Raw genomic sequence first — 22122 nt, 5'->3', positions numbered from 1 at the left:
GAAACCCAGGGGGATCTGCAGGGTTTTTCCTTCTTGAGGGGAACCAAAGCCAGTCTCCAGCTGCCCCACCACAGATCCAGGCTCATCGGCCGGTGGGGACAGAGGGCTTTTAATTTTTTTTTTTTTTTTTTTTTGGGGGGGGGGGGATGTTCTTTGGGGTAGTGGGAGGTTGATGGTTTGGGCTCTCTCATGCTGGGGCCCCGAAGGGCCCTTGGGCACTCTGCAGGGTGGGCAAAGCCTGAGCTGCGTGCCCCCCATGCCCAGCCCCTTTCTGCCCACCCCAGCTGCTGCCCTCCGTCCCCCCCTCCCCTTCCACTCCCGCAGCAGTTATTGTTATTATTTATACTCCTAAGCATCCTTTAAGGTTCTGCCGGGGAGGGAGAGGGGGAAGGGGAGAGGAGAGGATCTAAAAAGAAAGCCTTTTAAGGGTTTCTGCCAGCGCCAGGGAGCGAATCCCCCCCGTTCCACCAGGGCTGCTGGGGGATTTGAGTGCAGACAAGTGCTTCAGAGCCGAAAAGGGCAGAAGAGAGGGGAGGGGGAGCTGGGGACACGCTCTGAAACCGAACCCACCCACCCCACCCCCCCCTGCTCGAAACGTGGCTCCTTCCTCTGCTTTAGGAAACGGATCCCTCCTGCGATTTTACTTTCAAAGGTGACTTGTAACCTCTTCATTCGAGTCGGCTTTGGCAAAGCCTTCATGCTGTAGCTGGCCGGGCCTGAGCTGGGCTCGGGGAGGGGTTGGGGGGGGTTGGGAGGGGGCCCAGTTGGCTTTCCCAGGGTGGAAAATCCACAGGGCAGCTCAGAGCAGCAGCAGCAGCTCGGCAGCAGGACCAGCACCCCGGCCATGTGCTGATGGGTACCATGGATTTTAAGACAGACCCCAGCGCTGTAACCATCAATTTGCTGCTTATTGTCCACCCCGAGGAGGCAGCGAGCAAACCAAATGGGCAGAGGCAGGTGGAAGGTGGCCGGAGCACAGGTAAAGTCCCACCCCAACCCGGGGTGACCCCAGGGCAGGTTGCAGCTGCCTGGCAGATGTGGGGGAAGAGAGAAGCGGCAGCTTCGGATGAAGGGATGGGTTTCCCTCCCTCCTTCTTTTCTCCTTTGCAACCCCTCCTGCCCAAAACTCGAGGCTGGTTCTGCAGAGCCCAGCACGCCCCGGGGGCACCCACCCGAGGTGTGGGAGGAGGTGACACACAGCGATACTCATCTGGGGACGTGTTTGCACCTTGCTCGGCCCTGCGGTGGCCCCGAGGTTCCTCCACGGGATCTCTCTGCTGAGAGCAGAGCCAGATCTGGGGCAGCCTCAGCACCTACTACAGGAGGGGCAAGAAGGGTTTTGTTTGAAGCCTGTCTGGGCTTTATCTCCATGGGTGACTGCCCTGAGCCATTTATAGCTACAGTTTGGGACAGTCTCGCTGGCCGGGCTCCTACCCTTCAGGATCTTCCAAAAAAACAAAGCCTGTGCTCTGCAACTGTAAAGAAGTCCTCCTTGCAGAAGTAAAAGAAGAGGGGAAAAAAAGGACTATTCCTGCTCTAAAACTTCAAGGAAAAAGCTGTATTTCAGCGAGCCAGATCCAGGCTAATGAGGAGAGGCAGAGCTAACATAAAAATTGTGTTCATGCTTCATCTGACAGGGCATCCAGCAGCACCTTCCCAAATCCAAGCAAGCCCTGTGGAAGCACCTCTGACAAGGACTAAGTTAGACATGGATTTAGATATGCACAATTTTTCTTCCTCCTGGTATTCTGTGCTCTGGCAAGAGGGGCTGCAATAAACACCACAAATGAGGCAGGGACAGAGGATTCCAATGACACCCAGGTTCAGCTGGAATTACACAAAAGGTTTTGGGGAGTTTGGCCTCCAGGCAGTGCCAGAGCACCTCCCCACACAGACTTTCCCAGGAGGACAGCCTGCCAAATCTCTTCTTTGTATTTTACAGGTGTGCAGGATGATGGGAATGGGAACAGCGGATCACAGCCACATCAGGGGGGAGACGTTAATGGTATGTCCTCTTTCTGCTCTTTCTGCTGATAAAACTGACCACCAAACCCACTGGCACACCAAGCTGTGCTTCCTGAGCAACAACATGCTTGCAACAACCCATGTCTTCCCAGCACTTTTGGGGGAAGAGTTCAGTGGGGACATGTGCCATGGGAAGCGTCCTCTCCCTGCTCTGCCCCATAGCCAGGCAGCAGACAGCAAGCTGCAAGCTTTGAGGTGCAGGGGGCTCCTCTGTATCACAGCCAGCTGATGGAGGGGAAAATTCACTGCCCTGGGTTGCTTGGGTTGCAGATGGAGCTTCCAGACACTTCCCCAGCACTCACACAGCTTAAGTGGGGCTTGGGGTCTTGCCACAAAGCTTTGGGGTTGCAAGCTGTCTGTCCTTCTGCTCCTCCCTGCACCTCAGGGATTGCTGAGCACGGGGCAGGTGTGATCACTACCCAGGAACCACAGGGCTGCTGGTCTGGTATGTTCCCCTGCCAGTTCCTCCTCCCTCAGCCCTGGAACAGTTCAGAAGGAACATCTGAAGGGGTTACCACCCCTGGCTGCACCCAACCAAGCTGCAGGTTCCTGGCACTCTTCTCTGGCAGCTCAGGTCCCTCAATGCTCTGAAGAAGAGCAAGGGATGCCCCTAGTGTCCTGGCGAACATCCACCCCAGGACTGGCACTGCTGGGACCACCAGGAGCTCCTGGAGCACAGAGAGAATGAGATGGTGACAGCCACATTGATGTTCAAGACCACATGGCCTCCAAGCCCCCTGTGCTGCTCTTCCCTTCCTCTCCCACCAACCCACCTCTCCAAACACACACCTCCTCAGCCAAGCACCCTCATCACCCCCCTCCCCCTTACCTCAAATGCCTGCAACCTTCTCCAGGCTGGAGCATCTTTTCTGAAGTGGGGCCAGGTGCCCCTGGACCATTTGAAACTGGTCTTTGAAGCTGGAAAACGGGGTCAGGCTGCTTGGGTCATGATTTAGGGCACTGCTGAGCAAAAGCCCAAGGTTGAACCTGCCTCCACAGAGGTACCTCCATGTTCCTCAAGGCTCTGAGATGTTTTTCTTTCTGCAAGCAGGACAGCGAGTCCCCAGGGAGCCCTGCAAGCAGACACAAGCTGTTACTTCATACACTAATGAAGGTAAGTGGTGACCCAAGGGACGTGGGTTCCCACTCGAGCTTTTCCAGTAATAAAACAACCTCAGAACCTCCCAAAAGAGCCCCAAAGCCCCACCCTGAGCATTTGGTGATCATGAGAATGAAGAATTAAAAATCCCAGGGGAGCTGGAAGAATCCTTGAGTCTTTCTGCATGGATGTGGGTCCTGGAGCACCTGGGTTCCCATCATCCCCCTGACTACCAGGACATGGCCTAGATGGAACCCAGAAGCATCCTGAGGACATCCTCCTGCCAGTGTCAGCTATTCCAGTGGTGATGGAAGGGCTGGAAGAAATAATACTGGCAGAAGTTCAGCTGAAGACAGCTGGTTGCAGAAGGCCTGTCATAGGGTAGATCAGGAGCCATCCCCAAATTGGAGCAGGGGCAGTGCTGGGCCAGCTGCACCCCAAAGCATGTCCTGGCCAAAGATTTCTCTGGCCACAGAGAGGCAAGAGAAATGGAAGTGTTCTTTTACGAAGGATGTCTTGATTGGGAATAGTAAAACACATCATAAAAATATCAGCAGCTGCTTCTTACCATTAGTTCTTTAAAGCAATGGATGTAGCATTTTGAAAAGTGTCTGTGGTATTATGGTGTTCTGGGTTTTTTTTTCATTTGTTAAATGCTTTTTAAACTCACTGGAAGGAGGTACTCCTCGTTGTAAGATTGGTTTCTTGAGAAAAAGAGAAAAAAAAAGAATTTTAAATTGAGGGAAAACTAAGTTGCCAAGAAAACTCACAAAAAGGCAAAGATAAAAATAATTTTAAAAGGACCCCAGAAAATAGGAAGGTCATAAGGAAATTATACTGCATGGACCAATGTCTTTGAGAAGACATTTTGAATGTTTGAGAAGACATTTGTCTTCATTTTACCTCTGAACTAGCTGACCAGCTACACCAACCAGCTCTAATCTCAATACCCTGATACATGCAAGCATCCCAGAAAAACTCCAGGATTTAAAAGGGGCTTAAGTTTTTACACTTTTAACAGTTTTTCTTGCCTTGTGGGGCTTTAAAGGGCATCAAACTTTTCATCAGAATGACAGATTTTAAAAAAACCCTTCTTTCTAAGGTTAAATTCTGTAGAAAAACTCTGATGAAAGAGCAGATTCCCATCTCCCTAGTGGTTGCAAGAGCTGGCTTTCAAGGAACACCCCAAATGTCATGAGACACTTGACAAGGCTGTCAGGGGTAGCAGGTGCTGCTGGCCAGCAGCCCCGTAGTGCATTGACATCTTTACCTTCTTCAGTCTCCAAAGAAACCTCTGCCTGATCCAAAACGAGAAGCCCACGAGCACCCTGAGGTCCTCCAGTGGTTGCAGAACCTTCTGAAATACTTGCCAAAAAAAAAAAAAAAAAAAATTATATTAAAAAAAAAAAGTAGTCTTACTTGAAAAATTAACTCCCAAACTTTTTTCTCTCTACTTCTCCCTATGAAGTGTTAAACCCAAGGACACCCAGGTTTCCATCTGAGGTTGCTCTGGAGGATGGCAGCCCATGGAGCACAAGTCTCATGGCATGTCTGAACCACAGCTGGCCCTGCCAGGATGCTGCCTCTGATGGGCAACAGCTTCTGCCTAAGCTTATCCTATCACCAGTCAAACAATTTTCATGGCTCTGAGCTTTTTACTGTTGGGTTCCAAGAAAAATCAATGAAAGAAATTGATTCTCTGCTTATCCCATCCCCATCACAAGCTATTTAATATGGTGATAAACCTTCTTCTTAAGCTGCCACATAACCCTCACTGGGGATCTCTGGTTCATTATGATCATTTTTGTCACTTTTTAGGCTATAATGGGCTGTCTGTTACTTTCTGAGAATTACACATCACAATAGAGGTGACCAGAAGCTCTCTGGCTGTGAGCTTTACCTAAGGGTGCTTTGTTTGGCCAGGAAAGCCAAACACTTTGGTACCTTCCCAGTCTGTGACTTCTTTGGCTAAAGCAATGCCTCGTCAGGTGATCCTGCCCTTCTCCCTCCACCTCCTGCTTAGTTTTCCCTTTCTTAGGGACTTTGTCACTGTTTTCTTGCAGGAACCCAAGTGACAGTGGAGATTCACCCCAAGGACACCACTCCACAACTCTTCAAGAAACTCTCCTTTGGCAAAGGTACAGCCTGGGCTCTGAATCCTGGCTAGAATGGGGGGGGCGGAGGGGCCAAACCCTTCCCTTTGGAGACGGAGGGAGGGCAAGAGGCCTGCCAGGAGCTGGAGGAGATGCTGCACCCCTCAAGCCCGGGCAGGCATCGCCACGACTGCACTAACCATTCCTGGGTTATTGCAGGTCCCTGGAGGCTGCCCAGCCTTAGAGATCAGGACAACAAAGGTGAGGCTCTGCTGTGACACAGCCCATGTCCCCAGGCTAGCCCTCACCCAGGAAGAGATAGGCTCCATTCTGCCCATGGGGACTCCAAAATCTTAAGGCGATGCCAACCCCCATGCCCACTCCCCCAGCCAGGCTTATGCTGCTGGTGGGCTCGAGGAGCCTGGGGAGTTGGATCATGTTGATCTTTAAGGTCCCTTCCAACCCTAACTATTCTGTGATCCTCTGAAATCCTTCTGCTCCTGGGACAAGGGGAGTCTCCTCCTCCACAGGCTCTAGGACAAGGCAGGTGGTGACAGCTGGGGGGGGCCACAATGTCCCTCAGAAATCCTCCAGCTGCTGCCAAGCTCTTGGCACAGTTATTGTCTGACAGCTCTGGAGCTCAGCTCTCCTTTCTTCCATGCCTGGGGGGGTTTGGCTGGGTGGTGGGCAGGCTGGTGTTCCAGCCCCTAGCCCTGGGGCCAGAAGAGGAGATGGCTGACTGCTGGGGAACGTGGCCTGGGAAGAGCCAGGGGCAGCAGGGTGGGATGTGGGCAGCTTCTTTCATCCTTCCCCCTCCACTCCCTCCGTCCCCTTCATCCACCTCTCCTCCAAGCACTCAGGAGTCAGATAGCAGCATCTTCACTTTGTGATCTCTTTTAAATCTTCTCCTGAATAAAATAACAATCCTACAGAGAGAGCTAGAAGAATTGCTTCAGTTCTGACTCGCTTTGGCAGCTCATGATAATAGGGGGAGAGATTGCTCTGTGAAGCTCAGTTCTTCTTTTTCTCCATGGGGCATCACGATCCACATCCGAATGCCAGGGAACAGGCAATGCCTCCACATCAGCTTCTACCAACCCCTCCTGCTCCCCAGGATCACTTACCTCTCTTTGGCTCTTTCCTCCTGCCAAGAACTGCTCACTTCACATTCCCTTCCCCAATTTTCTAGGTTTCCAGAGGACCAAAGCCCCGCGGCCACCAGGAGGAGAAGATCTGCATGGTAACTACCAGCTGTCCCCTTAACCTCATAGTCTCCAGGCTGGAAGCCTTTCAGGACTAACCCTGCTGCAAGCCCAGACTCAAGAACACCAATAGGGATTTAATCTCCATCACCACGAGTAACATTCAGCTTCCCAACACTTCGTTGGGTTGAGGTGACAGATGGGGGTGGCTGTGAGAACCTCCCGTGTTCCCAAGACCTTCTGAAGGGTCCACACCTGGATGCTGCTCTGCCAACAGGCACGAGATGGGTGCTGCCGTCTGCACCAGGGGAGCTCCTGCAGCCCCCACATAGAGAACCTGACCAAGGGGAATATGACAAACAATTTAAAAGAAAAAGCCAACATCTCATTCCCCAAAGGCAAACATTTTTCAGAGCTGTAGAAAGCAGAAACCTTTAACTGCGTGAATCTGCTCTATCACTAGGTCAGCATGAAAGCCCTTTTCATGCAAAAACCAAGATAAACAATCCTTTAAAGAAACAGATGCCACATGCCTACAGGCTGATTTTGCTTGGCACAGGGATGCACAGCAGATCCCACTCTGTATCCTAACCCCATCACCACTCCCCATGGCAGAGGTTCCCAGGGTTCATGTTAAAAAAAAAAAAAAACAAAAAAACCACAACCCAAAACTTTGCAAGTCAGGAACAGAGCTTCTGGCCACCCCCCTCCCCAGTGGGCTGGGGCTGGCAGCAAAGGGGTCAGAGCCCTGTTTGGGGGGAGATGGAGAGGGAGCAGGTGATGAACATGGATCTCAGAAGCCCTGCTGGCCTCTCCACTAGGAGAGGATGCTCTCAGAACTTCTGGAGTGTCCTGCTCCCACCAGCACAGGCTGAGCAGGCAGCAGGGGGATGTCCCACCAGCTCAAAAATAAACCAGCAGACAACCAGGCAAAGCCTCTGTGCCCCACATCCATCTCAAGGCAGCTCCCTTCTCCTGGTCACCTCTCCATCAACTCCACAGCCCTGTGCGTCCACCTCTCCTCTGAGCACTCGGGAGTCAGACAGCAGCATCTTCACTCTGTGATCTCTTTTAAATCTTCTCCTGAAGAAAATAGCAATCCTACAGAGAGAGCTAGAAGAATTGCTTCAGTTCTGACTGGCTTTGGCAGCTCAGGATAACAGGGGGAGAGATTGCTCTGTGGAGCTCAGTTCTTCTCTGCACAGCCCAGAAGATGAGGGAGCACAGGGCAGATTGTGGGCCGGGGCAGATGTCTGTCCAACGCATCCATGCACCACTCGGGTGGCTCAGTGAGGAGAGAGACCAGCCTCAGCTGTTAAAATAAATACATTTTAAAAAGTTATCTGATTAATTAGGACAGGTTCTTAACCCTTCATTCACAATGAGTAGAGCTGAGAGGCTGCAGAGAGCAGAGGGGCAGGCACCAGCAGGGGGGTATCAGTTCTTTTGTGCTTGACATGGCTTTCAGCACAACTGCTGAAAAAAATGCAGCATCGCGGTGGCTTGTTTTTTTTTAAAAGCCATGTTTTTTCCAGGGTGCCCACCTCCATCTAATATGCTGTGTGCTTTTCATTCAGCTCTCAGGGACCTCCTGACAGTGCTTCTATGCCCTCTGCTCCCAAAACACCCGCTGCTGAATGATGCTTGCAGTGTCCCCACGTGCAAGCATGCAGCCAGGGAAAACACACCTTTCCCTTCCTGAGACAACAACAACCTGTTTCTTTCCAGCTTATCCATGGGACAGATCCTCCTTGAAATCCATGCCGGTAGATCTGCAGCAGTTTGAGAAGCTGGATGCCTATGCATTAAAAGTGAGTCTTGCTTTTGCCTCTTTCCTCCCCCCAGCTTCTCTGCTGAGCCATTCCTTGAGACCTGGCTACCAGCACTAACCCCAGCTTGCTCTGAGCTATTGGGGCAAGAGCCTCAAAAATCTCCCAAACAAATCAAAAACCATTTCCCTGCGAACAGAGATCCCGCTCTAGGGCAGAAACTATGACAACAAATACTTCTGCCTTGCAACGGGGCTTTGCATTTCTATTTTTAATGAAGCTCAAGTTGGAGCAGTGTCTTGGGAAGTGGGGGGATTTATCAGGGAGGAGAGGGGGATTAATAGAGAGCATCTGTTATTTGGTTTAATTGCCAGGCCAGTGTTAAACCCTGACAGAGTCTCACCAGCTTTAGAAGAACAAGGGAGCGGGGAGGAAGGGAGATCTACTACAAGCAATTTCTTCAGCACTACCTTCCAATGCTTCCTTCTCTCCAACAGGTAAATGTCACAAACAGCGTAGAAGAACTTGTTAAAGCCCTGCTGAAACAAGCCCGGACTGACCTGGAGAAAGTCCGAGCCATATGGATGTGGATTTGCCACCACATAGGTAGGTGGAGATCTTCAGTTCAGAAGATAAGGCTGTTGCTGCCACCCTGTTACTCAGCCATTGCAGTTTACTATGTCCCTCGGGGTCTGGTTGCTCATGGTGGGTGGGAGGAAGGCTTCCTGGATGTAGGCATTCAGAGGTCACACCTCACCATCTCTGTTCCCACAGTCCCTCTCCCAGCACTGCCAGGCCCTACAAGGTTTGGTCATAATGAATTTCTTTCCACATGATGAATTTGTAACTCCCACCCAACTTACTCAGAGGTGTAACCATGCATGTCCCCATCATCTGAGCAGCAGGACCATGAAGCCAGGCTGCCAGACACCAGAGCCTTTGTTGCCACATTCAGAGCCATCCAACACAACCAGAAGTTTCACCTACACCACTGTCCTGATTCCCTGTTATCTCCCAAAGCTCTTCCCAGCACATGCTGGTGCTTTTGCTCTAGGAAGGTCTTGGCATAGGGTCCCACCAGGAACCCTGCAGCTGCCTTGCCCAACTCAGTGCCACCACAGCTGCTCCTGCAGCTCTGCCCTGCTCCTTGTGCGCAGCCCATCCTGGGTCACCCTCTCACCTCCTAAGAGTCTCTTGGCTGTTTTGCTGCCAGCTTTGCCCCCATGTTTGATGGATACAATCCCATGCTCCAGTTTCCAGCTGGTCCCTACCTGCCCTCCAGCCCCCCAGCCGTGTCGGTGCAGCACATCAGAGCCCAGCTTGCAGAAGACTTGCTGGCACCTGATTGCCAATCCAGAACCCTTCAATCACTCAGCTTCCCCTACCCCAACCCAGGTCCTGGAAATAAGCAGGAAATAGAAAGAGGACAAAGAAGGAGGAGGAGGAGGCAGTGTCTGTAGGCTCTCCAGTCTGGCACATCAGAGGGGGCAGAAGCTGCCATGCTGGGGGGGCGGAGGGGTGAACTGAATGTGCTGGGTTTTGCACAGCATAGGCAAAAAGGCTCCTGTCCCATGAGTTCTCAGGGTGGAGGGGGAGAAGCTCCTCCGATGGGGAGCAGCTTGCTGACAGGACAGGCCAGCCAGGGGAGACCAGCAATTTGGGAAGTCCCTGGCCCAATCTTACGCTCGCCAAGATCCGCAGAGCTTTGCCAGCAGCTGCAGGGTCAGCATCTCCAGGTCAGTCCCAAGCAGCTTTCACCTTGCCCTTAAACCAGCAAACTGCTGGTCTGGCCGTGTCTCTCCAAGCCCACCCCAGACCATTCAGTCTTTACACCATTAACTCATTTCTGTCCTGGGATGGACATGTATCCATTTACGTCACACACAACCACGGGATGGCATCTCCTCACAGGGGAAGGAGACCTCCTGCCACTTTGACCCCCAGTTCCTTGTCCTTCCACCAGAGCCTGACCCCTGTTTGCCCACAGGAGAAAGAAAACACAGTGCCAGGAGTTCAAACCATCTCACAAAACTGTGATGTGCCTGTCTTGTAAGGCCACTGACTTCACAAACTCCTTCCTTCTTTGGATTTTAAGGGAGAGCACAGCTCCCTAGGGATTTCCTCCCACCCAGTTCAGCTCCCTGCCCATCAGGGACTGACTGATACCTCAATGCAGCAGCAGCACCACCAGAAGGGATTATTTTAGCATAAATACAGAGACAGCTCTCTGTGCCCCTCCAGCCCTGGTGGGGCCAGGCCTTCCCCACAGCCCCGAGCTGGCCCCAGCCCCTTCCCTGGAAGCTTCGAAAAGCAGCTCCTCAAAGCACAAATTCAGCATCGTGTCAGCTTTTTGTGCCCCGTGTCCTGTTCCCCCCCCCTGCTTTTCCACAGCATGAAAGGGAGGATGAACCAGCTGATGCAGCATTCCTTAGAGCTTTGTCAGAAAAAATATGTATGGACTTCAGGAAAGAGGTTATGGATGTGACCAGGGTTGGTTGGCATTGAGGTAACCTTCCCAAACCAGTTCCTCAAGCTCTGTCTGAAGGAGCCCTGCTGTGCTGCTTCTCTGCCTTCAGCTCAAACAAATTAAGATTTCCTGTGCTTCCAGGTATTAATATGGCTCACTTGCAACAAATCATCTCAGGTACTTCCCAACAAGCTACTCTCCAGGTTACTTTTAATACAAATTGCTCACAGAGAGTGTGAAAAGCTCAATGCTTTCTTTTGACAGGAACACAAGCCTGACTCCTTCAAAGAGGGAGCTTTCTTAGGAAGGTTGGAAATAGGTGCTCTTCAAAGTCTCTTCCAATCTTACCCATTTTTCACTGGGAGCTCTTGAGACAGCAGCAACCCCAGCAGGAGGGCAGGCCCAAGGGAGGCCCACTTTTTCTAAAAAAAACAAAACCAAAACAAACAAACAAAAAAACCCCAAACAAAACCCAAAAAACAGAGTTTTCCTCCCATTTTGGATTCAGCTGCTGAATCCCAGCTTGGGCTTAGAACGAAGGGTGCTGAGAGACAGACCTTGTCCCTCTCCCCCCAGCAGTCATCCCCCATGTCCTGGTGCAGCAGCTCCCATCTCTCTGCTGCCTCATGGAAGTGAAAACCCGTCCCAGCATCGCTCCCGCCAACTCTGCTTGCCTCAGGCTTTTAGGATGAACTTTCCTCTCTATTCCTTCCCACAGAATACGACATCGTGGGCTACCATAACAAAAGCCAGCTGTCAACTAGACCCATGGACGTGCTGCAGAAGGGGAAGAGCATTTGTGAGGGATACGCTGAGCTCTTTGAACAAATGTGCAGGTAAATTAAGCTCAGAAACATCCCGTGCCAGGGAGAGTTAACATTCCTTGTCATCTCCGTGCCTCTTCTCTCTGCCTGTGCACTGACTGATGTGACTTTAAGCAGGAACTTTAGCTTTCAAACCATGCTGTGGAAAAACAGCAAGTCCTAGAAAGGTCAATTTTGCTTCCTTCTCCACCTACCACCCCCCCTCCTTCTTCTTCCCCCCCGTTCCTGTCCCCAGCATAATTTACTTTGTGCCATCTGCTGAGCTTCGCGTTGTATTAACATAATGGCAGATGAAAACACAGAGCTAATGCAGTTAGAAGCAGCGTGGCTTTTCCTTCCAGTACCTGTGTGTGAAGGTTAAAAGCATAGCAAGACTTTGACAAGGAGTGCTGTCTCCAACATGCTCCCGTGCAAGGGGTGGGTGCAGCCCCAGAAGGATGCCCTCTCCCCCCTCCTCTACAGGAGCACCACAGGGACACTGCCTCCCACTTTGTCAACCAGTTCTGCACCCGAGCTCAAGGAGCATTCCCAGCAAGACCAGTGCTGTGATTCCCATTAGATGTAGCTACATCACCATTCAATGACTAAACTCCTTTCTTCTGCCCACAAAACCTTGCTGGCTTCACTGGAGATGAGTTGCGTGAAGGAGTAGGATTTGCCCCACAAAGAAGTGGAAGCAGGACTTTGCAATCCCAAACCTTTGGCACCTTGCAGCCCAGATCCCTTCTCCTTCCCGTTTCTCCAGCTCAGTAATGAAAGGAGAGGCCCATTGCACCAGGGAACCCTTCAGTACCACAGCAAGGAGCAGCATCTCAACTCTCTGTCCACAGCAGGTTGGGTTAGAGGAATAGTGAAAGCAATAAAGGTGCCTGGAGAGTTTGGGACCAGCCTGGCATAGGTTTGTCCAAGAGGAGCAAACTTGGTCTGGCAACTCAGGGACACAGGATTGGAAAGGGCTTCCAACCAGGAGAAAGCAATGGTGTCCTCTCCTGACAGCAAGGGCTTGCAGGGATGCTCTCCCAGGGACAGCTTCCATTTACAAGATAGCTTTGGGGGAAAAAAATGAAAGGCCATTTATTAATTGGCATGTGTAAGTAACAATTGGCTTTTCACACCAGCCAAAAAAGATTTGGGAAGGTTTTCCATGATGAAACAAACAAAACAGGGAAAAGGACAGATTATTAAAAAAAAAAAATTAAAAATACTGTGCCAGATGCTAATGTAGTGACTTCTTCCAAGCAATAACGTATCCCAGATCTTGCCTTGTAAAGAGTGAAATAAAGAAACAGGATGGTGAAGCCTGAATTTATAACTGCATCTTACAGAACAGTTATTAGAAGCGGGGGCAATTTGCATCCGTTCATTAAAAAGCATATGTTGAGTCCATTAACAACATTAATCTTTCCAAGGATAACTTTTACTATTTAAAGGCTCTGATGATTTAATTCCTCGGTTCCAGGTTTGCTTATTCATTTTGTGATTCAGGAAAGCTCCCAGCCACCCAGCCTATTACTCTTCTCAGATATTAGCTAAACTTTAACTCTTGTCCTGAAAAGCTCTAAGCAAAGGCAAGACCTAGGGGAATTCTTCAGCCCTTCTTGTGCACTGTCCAAGCCTTCTGCTGCAGCTTCACATAAAGATGAGAGGCAAAGAGCAGTTATCTTACAGAAAGGGTTTTTAGAGGCAAGTTTTAGTGGGAAAAAAAATTATAACCAAGTATTTTAACATGCCTTTTTTTAAACTAGCTCCCATTGAGGCAACTTTAACAAACAGCCCAGTCCAAACAGTCACCACGAGTCACCCAAAGGTCCTGCTGAAGGCAACGGGGGACACTGACTGAGTCCTACTTGTCCCAGAGCCAGCAGAGAGGAGTCCCCATGGCAGGCACAATGCTGTCACCTTTGGCAGCCAGGCTCCTTCCCGTGACCTGAGGCTCCTCTCACAGAGGAGAGGTGGGCAGGGGTAGTGAGAAGCTGGACACAAAACATCGGTTTCCAAACAGGCATCATAGCTATGAGCAGAACACCAGGCTTCTGACCAATACTTTAGCAGCACTTATCAAGAGCTGGCTTCTCAGCTGACAATGAAGTCAAGGAGGTAGTGAGGATGAGCCAGTGAGGGACTGTAATTCATTCGGTCAGTTTAGGTTGAAACCTAGCAGTTTGGGGTTAACTACTTGGGGATCAACTCCCTTACCAGAATGAACAGTGAAAGCAAAACTATTCTTTGCACTTGCAAGGTTCCAGCAGCACCTCTGGGAGCAAAGCTGACCACACTCCCTACAGTGGATCTGACCACTTCGCTGCTCTTCATACCTAATTCCTCTGCAAATAATCCAGGTTTCACATCCCCTCGCTTCTCTTGGTTTCTACTGGCAGTAGTTTTCCTTTCTTTCAGGCACAGGAATATACACCAACCTCCCACAAGTATGAACCACTCTGTGTCCCTAGGGAAAAGCCAGATTTGCTTCTTTTTCAGATGAAATCATTAAAGTCAACCTGAAATCAAAGGGAAGAAGGTGCCACTGAATTCCAGTGACACCAAGATCCAGATTATTTCCTACTCTTTTTGAAGCAGAAAGGCAACTTAGGTCAACCTCCTTGCTGCACCACGCAGATGTTGTCAACTGTTTCTTAATTCAGTTCTTCCAGTTCACCATGTATTTAGGTTATCTTCTACCATCACATTGCCAGTTCATGCATTTCTGCAAATCCTCTCTATCATCTCTCTGCCTGGTTAATTCACCTGTATAAACTCATTTACACAAGAACAGAGACACCATCACTCTTCTCACCACTACGGGATTGCTCTTTCACAGGATGTTTTAGCCAGGTTTTTTGTCTGTCCAACACCACTGTTTAAATCCTATGACCTTTCTTTGGGGAACTTTGAACACATCCAAGCACAAACTCTTCTTGCTACTTTGCTAAGGCTCACTATCAGTGAAAGCACAGAGAGTACGAAGGGAAGAACTTACCCCTTAATGTTCTCTCTGAATATCCCAGCTAACAATCTAGAGAAGCCTAGAAGGATTAGACACCAATCCCCATGAAATTCATGGGTATTTAGTACTTAGCTCCTGTTAGACCCCTTCGAAACTCCAAGGATCAAATCTTCCTTTAAAGTCCCTGGGCCAGCTCCCAGTCTCAGTTACACCATGTAAATCCAAGCTCTCACCAGTCTCAGCAGTGGAGTTGCTCCAGATTTGCTGCCCAGCTCCACATTAGAATTTGGCTCACAGGAGAGAGCAGGCTGGCCAAGCCTGTCCAGACCCCGTGTGACACCAGCTTTCCTAGTGCCATTCCTTCCTATCCTTCGAATCCCTCTTCTAACAGGCAGCACCTCACTACCACTACCCAACAACCCAAGCCAAGGGAGAGCCACCAGCTGCTCCCTCCTCTTCCTCACTGGCCAACTTCAGCAGAGACAAGGGACCACTACCTCAGCCCCCCCCCCCATAACTCAGGTCTTCTCCCCACAGGCTACTCAAATTGACATTTGTTCCCAGCTGGCTCTCCTTCAGCCCTTTGCAGCTGGGATGGTTTGTTGGGTTTTTTGGGTTTTTTCTTGAAGAATTTAAGGGAGAATGTAAAAATTTGATTGCATAATCTTGAAGAAAATCAGCTGTCAAAGAATCACACAGAACCACAGAATTGCCACAGTTGGAAAAGACCCCGAAGATCACCACATCCAACTGTCAACATTCGTCCTGAAGAAAAGATATCACTATCTGCATCATGTCCTGAAGTGCCTCATCCATACAGGTTTTAAATCCCTCCAGGGATGGTGACTCCAGCACCTCCCTGAGCAGCCCATTCCAGCACCTGACTACTCTCTCAGTGAAGAAATTCTTCCTCATCTCCAGTCTAAACCTCCCCTGGTGCAACTTCAGGGCATCTCCTCTGCCCCTGTCATTGTTTACTTGAGAGAAGAGCCCAGCACCCACCTCCCTACAGCCTCCTGTCAGGGAGTTTAGAGAGCAATAAAGTCTCCTCTCAGCCTCCTCTTCTCCAAACTACACATTCCCTTAACCTCTCCAGATTCTTCACTAGTTTGGTTACCCAAGAAAGTCACACAGAAGTGTCCAGGATTGGGTTTAGTGAGTCTGTCTGAAAGCTGTTGTGGCCACCTGCCCTTTAAGCCAGCATCACCTCCGTGAAGAAAGCAATCCTGCCTAGAAGCACCTCTACACTGCCACTTACCAGCCAGCATCTGTTTATCAGACCTCAGCTTCTCATCAACCACACTGATCATCTTCCCCATAAATATCACTTTCCTTCTGGGCTAAGCCCACATTATGCAGGCAATCTCACTCTCGAAGCACACACAGTTCATTACTTAGGGCAGCTCTTCCGTTTAGCCTGTTTCCCAATGAAGAAGAAAAATGTCAATACCATCCTACACAGAAGACAATCCTCTAAAGCAAAGCAATTTTAGATTCCTGCTGAAATAAGAAGCTGCCAGTGTTAAAATGCATCGCTCTCCACGCAGAGAGCTCATTAACACAGCCCTTATTTAAATCTTACTTACACGTCAACACAGGTATTCATTGTTATTTTTTGTTTAAAATAGAGCTATTTAATCATTTGTACCCTGGGCAAGCACAGGCTGGCTCTTTTAAGGAAAAGAAATGAACATCCACAGTCCCATGAGGTCTAAGAAATCTTAGCTGGTGTCAAACACCAGGTCTGCTGTTACAGGGAGAACACAAGCAGGGGCAGACACACTGTTAATTTATAATTACACGGGCTAATTGTGGAAAGCATCAAAGGGATTCCACTGAGGAACAAGACAGAGAGCAATTAAGCACACTTCATCTTTGCCATCCTCCTCTAACAATAGTGAATTGATGGTGCAGCAGACACAAAACTGGGAAGAGCAAAGGGCCTTCCCTCTGGTGGGACCCCCCCTCTCCAAATGCCTGTGCAAAGACTACAAGAGAAAAACCCCCACCCAACACCTGGGGCATCCCTGCCATGGGTTCCTCACATGCCCACCCATAGGAAACCATTCACTAGCACAGCCCAGAAAAACCACAGACTCCACCTGATGGCAGTGGCCAACAAGGAGATCTTGCCTGTCTCTAGATGCACTAATACAGACATTTACCACTGCAGTCTGACACTGGGGGTCAGAAGTTGGGAGCTTTCAAGACTTGCACACTTAAGACATTTAAAACCCCTGACACCCCTGGGACTCACCTGCAAGGAGGGAGCTGATGGAGCTGGTCCACTTGAAGTTCTACTGACAGCTGGGCTTTGCTACTCACCTCCTTCTACAAAAGTACACTGAGAGGTTTAAAACAGAAGTCTCCTGCTGCATCTTATTGTTTCCTTTTAGTATTGCAGGAATCCAGTGCATGAAGCTTTCGGGACACTGTAAGGGGTACGGGTACAAGATAGGGCAGACCTTTACAGGGGACTCTGACCATACCTGGAACGCTGTCTACCTCGATGGAAGGTGGCATTTACTCGACAGCACCTGGGGAAGTGGTACTGTTGATGATTCTTTCACCAAGTTCACCTTCAGGTAAAGAACCAGCCTCTGTGTTACTACAGAAACCTACCCCAAAAGAAAAAAAACCAAAAACCACCAACCAGAAGAAAGTTGATGGGTGTGGTAAGAAACACCAAACAGTGACACTGGTTGGACTTGATGATCTTGGTCTCTTCCAACCTTAATGATTCTATGATTTTATTAAATGCTAAGTTCCACAGCAAGACCCAAAGCTGTCCATACGAGGGGTGGAGCACTCAGCTGTAGAAAGGCAGGTACAAGCCCCCACACTGCTGAAAGTGAACTTGTTTTGCCACTCACATCTTCAGCCTACGCAATGCTACGTGGCCCTTGAGTCACAGCTCTCAGCCACCTGTGAGGGAGTGCCTCCAGGCTTTCAAACACCCAGCAGTGCCTCCCTCCCTTTCTTTAGGAGCTACAATTGCAGGGGGTAGCACTGACTCCCTGGTTTTATCCAAAACTCAGCCAAATGGAAGGCCAGATTGCAGGTTCCTTCTCTGCCTGGAGCATTTCAAACCCACTGACCTCAGTTTCTCAGCAGCCCCAAAACTCTCAGACTTCTCTTGCTGAAACTACCAGTGTGATGCAGGGGGAAAAATAACTACAGACAACTCCTCATTTTCTTTTCATCTCTCCTTCTTCCAGGTACAATGAGTTTTATTTCCTGACTCATCCAGCTCTGTTCATTAACAATCACTTCCCGGATAACAGTAACTGGCAGCTCCTTAAACCAACCCTGATGCTGAAAGATTTTGAGAACAACATGCTGTACAAGAGTAAATTTTATATGTTGGGCCTGCTGGCTTCACACCCGGAGACAAGCATCATCTCAACAGGTAGCACCCTGGGGGGGCTAAAAGAAAACCTCAGTCAGCTGCTGGAGACCAGTTACTCTGTTAGCCAGCACCACTGGTGCAAAATCAGAACTATTGCTATTAGACATTAGCAGCTCAGGCTTGAAAATGAGATTAAAACCTTTTAAGATCTTTCTCTAAGCAGGACTGAGCACCCTTAGCCCAGGAGATGTTTTACCTGAGCCCTACCTGAACCCACAGTGAAAATCACCTTCCTCAGATTTAAAAAGAGCTGCAGGAATGTAGCTAGATAACCAACTGATGAATGCAAAGGGTGTGGAGTTGAAAGCAACAAGAGTTTAGGACTTCAGGTTGTCTTCAAGCTGTTTGGAAACAGGCTCATAGGGAGGTAAATTATCTCATAGCTATGTACTGGAGGGTTCCTGCACTTTTCTCTGAAGCTTCTTGGAACAGCTGCTGGACTAGCAGTCAGGTCTAATCACATCTAATTAAGCCCTCCTCGAGCACAGGGGCTGAAGGTACTTTCAGTTATACTTCATGTTCTATGTGACCACAGCTCCATGTCAGTGTATGGCAAGACAGGATAAACACACATCTCCAAAAACAAGGGCTCTTCATTCCTTTTGAGGGACACTGGTCCAAGCAGACAGCTGACAAATTACCACCTTGTCAGTTCCTATCACAGAATCGTTTGGGTTGGAAAAGACCTTTAAGATCACTAAGTCCAACCGTTGCAGCTCTTTATTTTACTGTTAGAGAAGCAGCAATTTCTTAGGACAGATTAGTCTGCCCCAGAGCAGGGTATATGTGCTAAAGATGGACTGAAAGCCCTGCACAGTCTCTTTTCTTTTGCATTTCACAGTTAATGGCAAAGCTTCTGTATCAGTGGACTGCCGCTCCGCCACGCTATTTACGTTTGAGCTGAAGGGAAAAGATGAGCACGGTTTAATGACTTTGAGAAAACACGGCATGAAGCTGGATGTCTACCCGCAGAAGACAGGGAGTCACAAGCTGCAGATCTTTGCCAGGCCCATCAAAAGCTCGGAAGACCTCTACGAGTGCGTGTTGGAATATGTGGTGGAGTGCAAATCTGTGGACAAGGCCATGCGCTTCCCGAAGGATCTCAACCAACCGGTGGGACCCAGCTGGTTCACGGAGCGCCAGGGATTCCTGAGGCCGTCACACCCCGACCCCATCATTCACACCAATGATGGGCGCTGCTCTGTCACCTTCACCCTGGGCAAGGACATAAGTGTCTTGGCCTCACTGTACTGCGACGGCAGCAGCCTGGCAGAGGACAAGGGAAGGAGGCACGTCATGCAGATCCGCCGGGGGAACCAACTGGAGCTGAAGATCCACCTCCCCCACGCCGGCAACTTTGTTCTCAAAATCTTCACAAGGAAGAAGTCGGATCCTGGCAACTACAGCTACATCTTCAACTACCTCATCACCTGCCTGAACACTGAAGTGAAGTGGCCACCTTTCCCTCAGAGTTACAGCAAGTGGGTGGATGAGTACGAAATCCTGGAGCCAGTCTCCGGCTTGCTGCCAGCCAACCGCAATGTCCACTTCAAACTCAAAATGCACGGGATAGCCAAGGTGCTGGTTCAAGCCGAGGACACTCACGCTCTCACCCAGAACAGGGACTACTGGGAAGGAACCTGCAACACTTCGGGGTGTAGAGAGGTGTTTGTGATGGTGCACGAGAATGCTAACCACAGCTTCTACTCACAAGTCCTGAAATACGAAGTTGAGAGCCAGTAACACCCCCTCTCCTTGTTCTCTCACTCACCTGCACAAACCAACATTGCCAAAATACCCCAAGCCAACACTGCTTTAGCAGATCAGTCACTCTCAATCAAATCTGTTCTTCTAAGCAAATGCAGGCTTTTGCAAGACCACGGTTTCAAAGAAGTTAAAAGAAGCAGAAAACCCTGTTATGAAGGGAGCAGCAATGGAAGAAACAAAATAAAACCCTCACCTGTGTTTCAGCCTTACTTGTGCAGACACATTTAGAAGAAAAGAACTGTCTGGCCACAGGTCATTCAATATCAGCAGCAACTGCTGGTTCCCAAGTTATGGACCATGAGAGAAGTCCTACAATGGATAGTCCTAGAAGAATCCACCTAGCTACAGGATGCAGAGCACACACCCTGGTTTTAAGCAGCAACACTGGACACAAGGAACTTCAGGATATTTCAACCCAACTTCCTAAGCTGAGTTGCAAAACACATCCCAGGAGAGAGAAGTGTGAGGGAAAAGATCCAAAGTGAAGTCTTCGTGTGCACTTCATTGTCTTACAAAGCTCCGGTGATACTGAGAAATCTTTTTTTACACTGACTCTTAAATACAATAAACCAAATAATTTTTACCTTTTTATATTAGAGTATTTGAACTGCAAACACTTTTTGTGCTGTAATCATATCCCAAGCACAAAGGTGTTCCCATAACAAAAAAAAAAAAAAAAATAGTTCAGTAAGATGGAGAATAAAGTTCTCAAAAAATCACTCCTTACCCCAACTTGTCTATGCCACACTGCAGCTAAAGAACTTCAGAGGTTCTGTGGAACAGCAAGCTCTGGGACATTATAATCTTGTAAAAATCTACTCGGTGCTGTACTCTTGGAAAACCCTGACACAGTCAAGGCAGGGGTGATCTTCCAGCAAACCTCATACAAACAAATACACACCATAACATGAAGCAACATTTTCATAAAAGATTCGGATGTCCATAAGTGTTAGCGTGACCTTAGAAATACTATGTTTGAGCTTGAATTGAAAATAAATCTGTTCTGGTTTTGCATTCTAATTCATTGACCAAACAACATGAATTCCTCTTCACAAAGCTTTCCATACAAAATACTTGGATTGCCCCAACACTCCCCTCCTCTTCAGCAACTGGGTGGCAGAAGTTGTACACGCACTAGCATAAGGGCTGCCCACCCACAGCAGGCTTGCTACCTCCCACCCCCCCTACATCCCCTCCTCTACCCCAGCAGCCAGGTCTGAGTCCCCATTTGCAGCAAGCAGAGCGAGCTCACAGTCTATCTGAGCCCTGTCCAAGCAGCAGAACCCTCAGTGAGGTTGCAGACAGTTGCAGACACCAGTTGCAGGTATCATAACACAGCTTACTCTAGGATGCCAGTACAGCAAGGGTTTGGGGTTTTTCTTTGTACTTGGAAGACAATGAGGTTCCATATGTGACCTAAAAGTAGGTTTTTCATCCTCCCCCACACAGCTAAGTGTCTTTGCCCTCAAAACCTGCCAGCAGCAGCTCCTCCCTGCAGGAGCACTAACAAGCCTTGTAGCCCAGCAGGCATCTGCTCCCAGGACATCAACACATACTGAACAGCACAGATGCAAGGAAGACTCAGGGCTTTTTTGATTGCTGAGGACCTTGAAGGCTTGAGCAAGCCTCATCTGTAAGCACAGACAGCCCTGGTTTATTTTGGTACCTAGCAGAAGAGTTATTTTTTCTTACATACCATTTTTCAGATGAAGGAGGACACACTTCTGTGGCTTTTATTTTACAGGTCAAGCTGATCCAAAATACGTCAGTTCTTGCAATAGGAGGATAAGGAGGCAGCCCAGAGAGCCTGAGAAATAAAGAGTATTACTTTTTGCACATAACAGGGTCAAGGATCCCAAATTACACATACCCATGATGCAACCAAGTCCTTGGTGTTCACTTGCACCTTCACCAATGGGCACAACAAAGGAGCAGCCACAGGGCAGCCTCTCCGCAAGGTGACACGGGTACCAACACAGCCCCTGCTCCTCACCTCAGAGGTTCTCTTTATTTCTGTCTCAAGATGGCCAAAAAAAAAAATATCCCAAAGGAGTTTATACACTCTTGTCCCCTACCCAGCACGATCTCAGGAAGGAGGATCAACAACACAGCAAAGCCCAAGCACCTGCCATGATACATATGTATAAAAGCAAATTCCAATTCAATTCCCTGCAAGGAAAGAGTGCCCCACAGCCAGCACTGTCACACCCAGGGAAGAACATCTGGAGCTCACTAAAGACAAAGCATGCAACAGCTTCCCAACTTGTGAGATAGGAGGCTGCTCCAAAGGGAAGCACTACAGATAAATCCCCACATTTTTGTTTCCAACAGAAAACAAACATCTGGCTGAGCCCTGCAAATGTGCAAGGAATTCCTGAGTGCTATCGAAGGCATGAGTTCAAAGATACAAAAACACCCTCTCCAGATTCATTAATTATGAAGCTTCCAGGGCCAGGTGACTATTCCAAGAGATGTTTGACAGGGCAAAGGCAGGGAAGAATGCCTGAGAAAGCCTGCAGCCCT

At 49.2% G+C, this 22122-nt stretch overlaps 1 protein-coding gene across 1 annotated transcript; it reads left to right on the top strand.

Moving 5' to 3' along the window:
• Positions 1 to 830: 830 nt before the first annotated feature.
• On the top strand, positions 831 to 20619 carry KY (kyphoscoliosis peptidase). The gene is made up of 12 exons (XM_008491019.2): positions 831 to 979; positions 1943 to 2005; positions 3077 to 3139; positions 5188 to 5262; positions 5437 to 5478; positions 6407 to 6457; positions 8148 to 8230; positions 8686 to 8794; positions 11374 to 11491; positions 16820 to 17008; positions 17642 to 17832; positions 18674 to 20619. Exons 1-12 carry the CDS (start codon positions 853 to 855, stop codon positions 19573 to 19575), a joined length of 2013 nt encoding a protein of 670 aa, XP_008489241.1. The 5' UTR covers positions 831 to 852; the 3' UTR covers positions 19576 to 20619.
• The last annotated feature ends 1503 nt before the right edge of the window (positions 20620 to 22122 follow it).

Source organism: Calypte anna, chromosome 9 (assembly GCF_003957555.1).
Source record: "Calypte anna isolate BGI_N300 chromosome 9, bCalAnn1_v1.p, whole genome shotgun sequence".
Taxonomy (NCBI): domain Eukaryota; kingdom Metazoa; phylum Chordata; class Aves; order Apodiformes; family Trochilidae; genus Calypte; species Calypte anna.
This window is presented reverse-complemented; position numbering and strand designations above follow the sequence as displayed.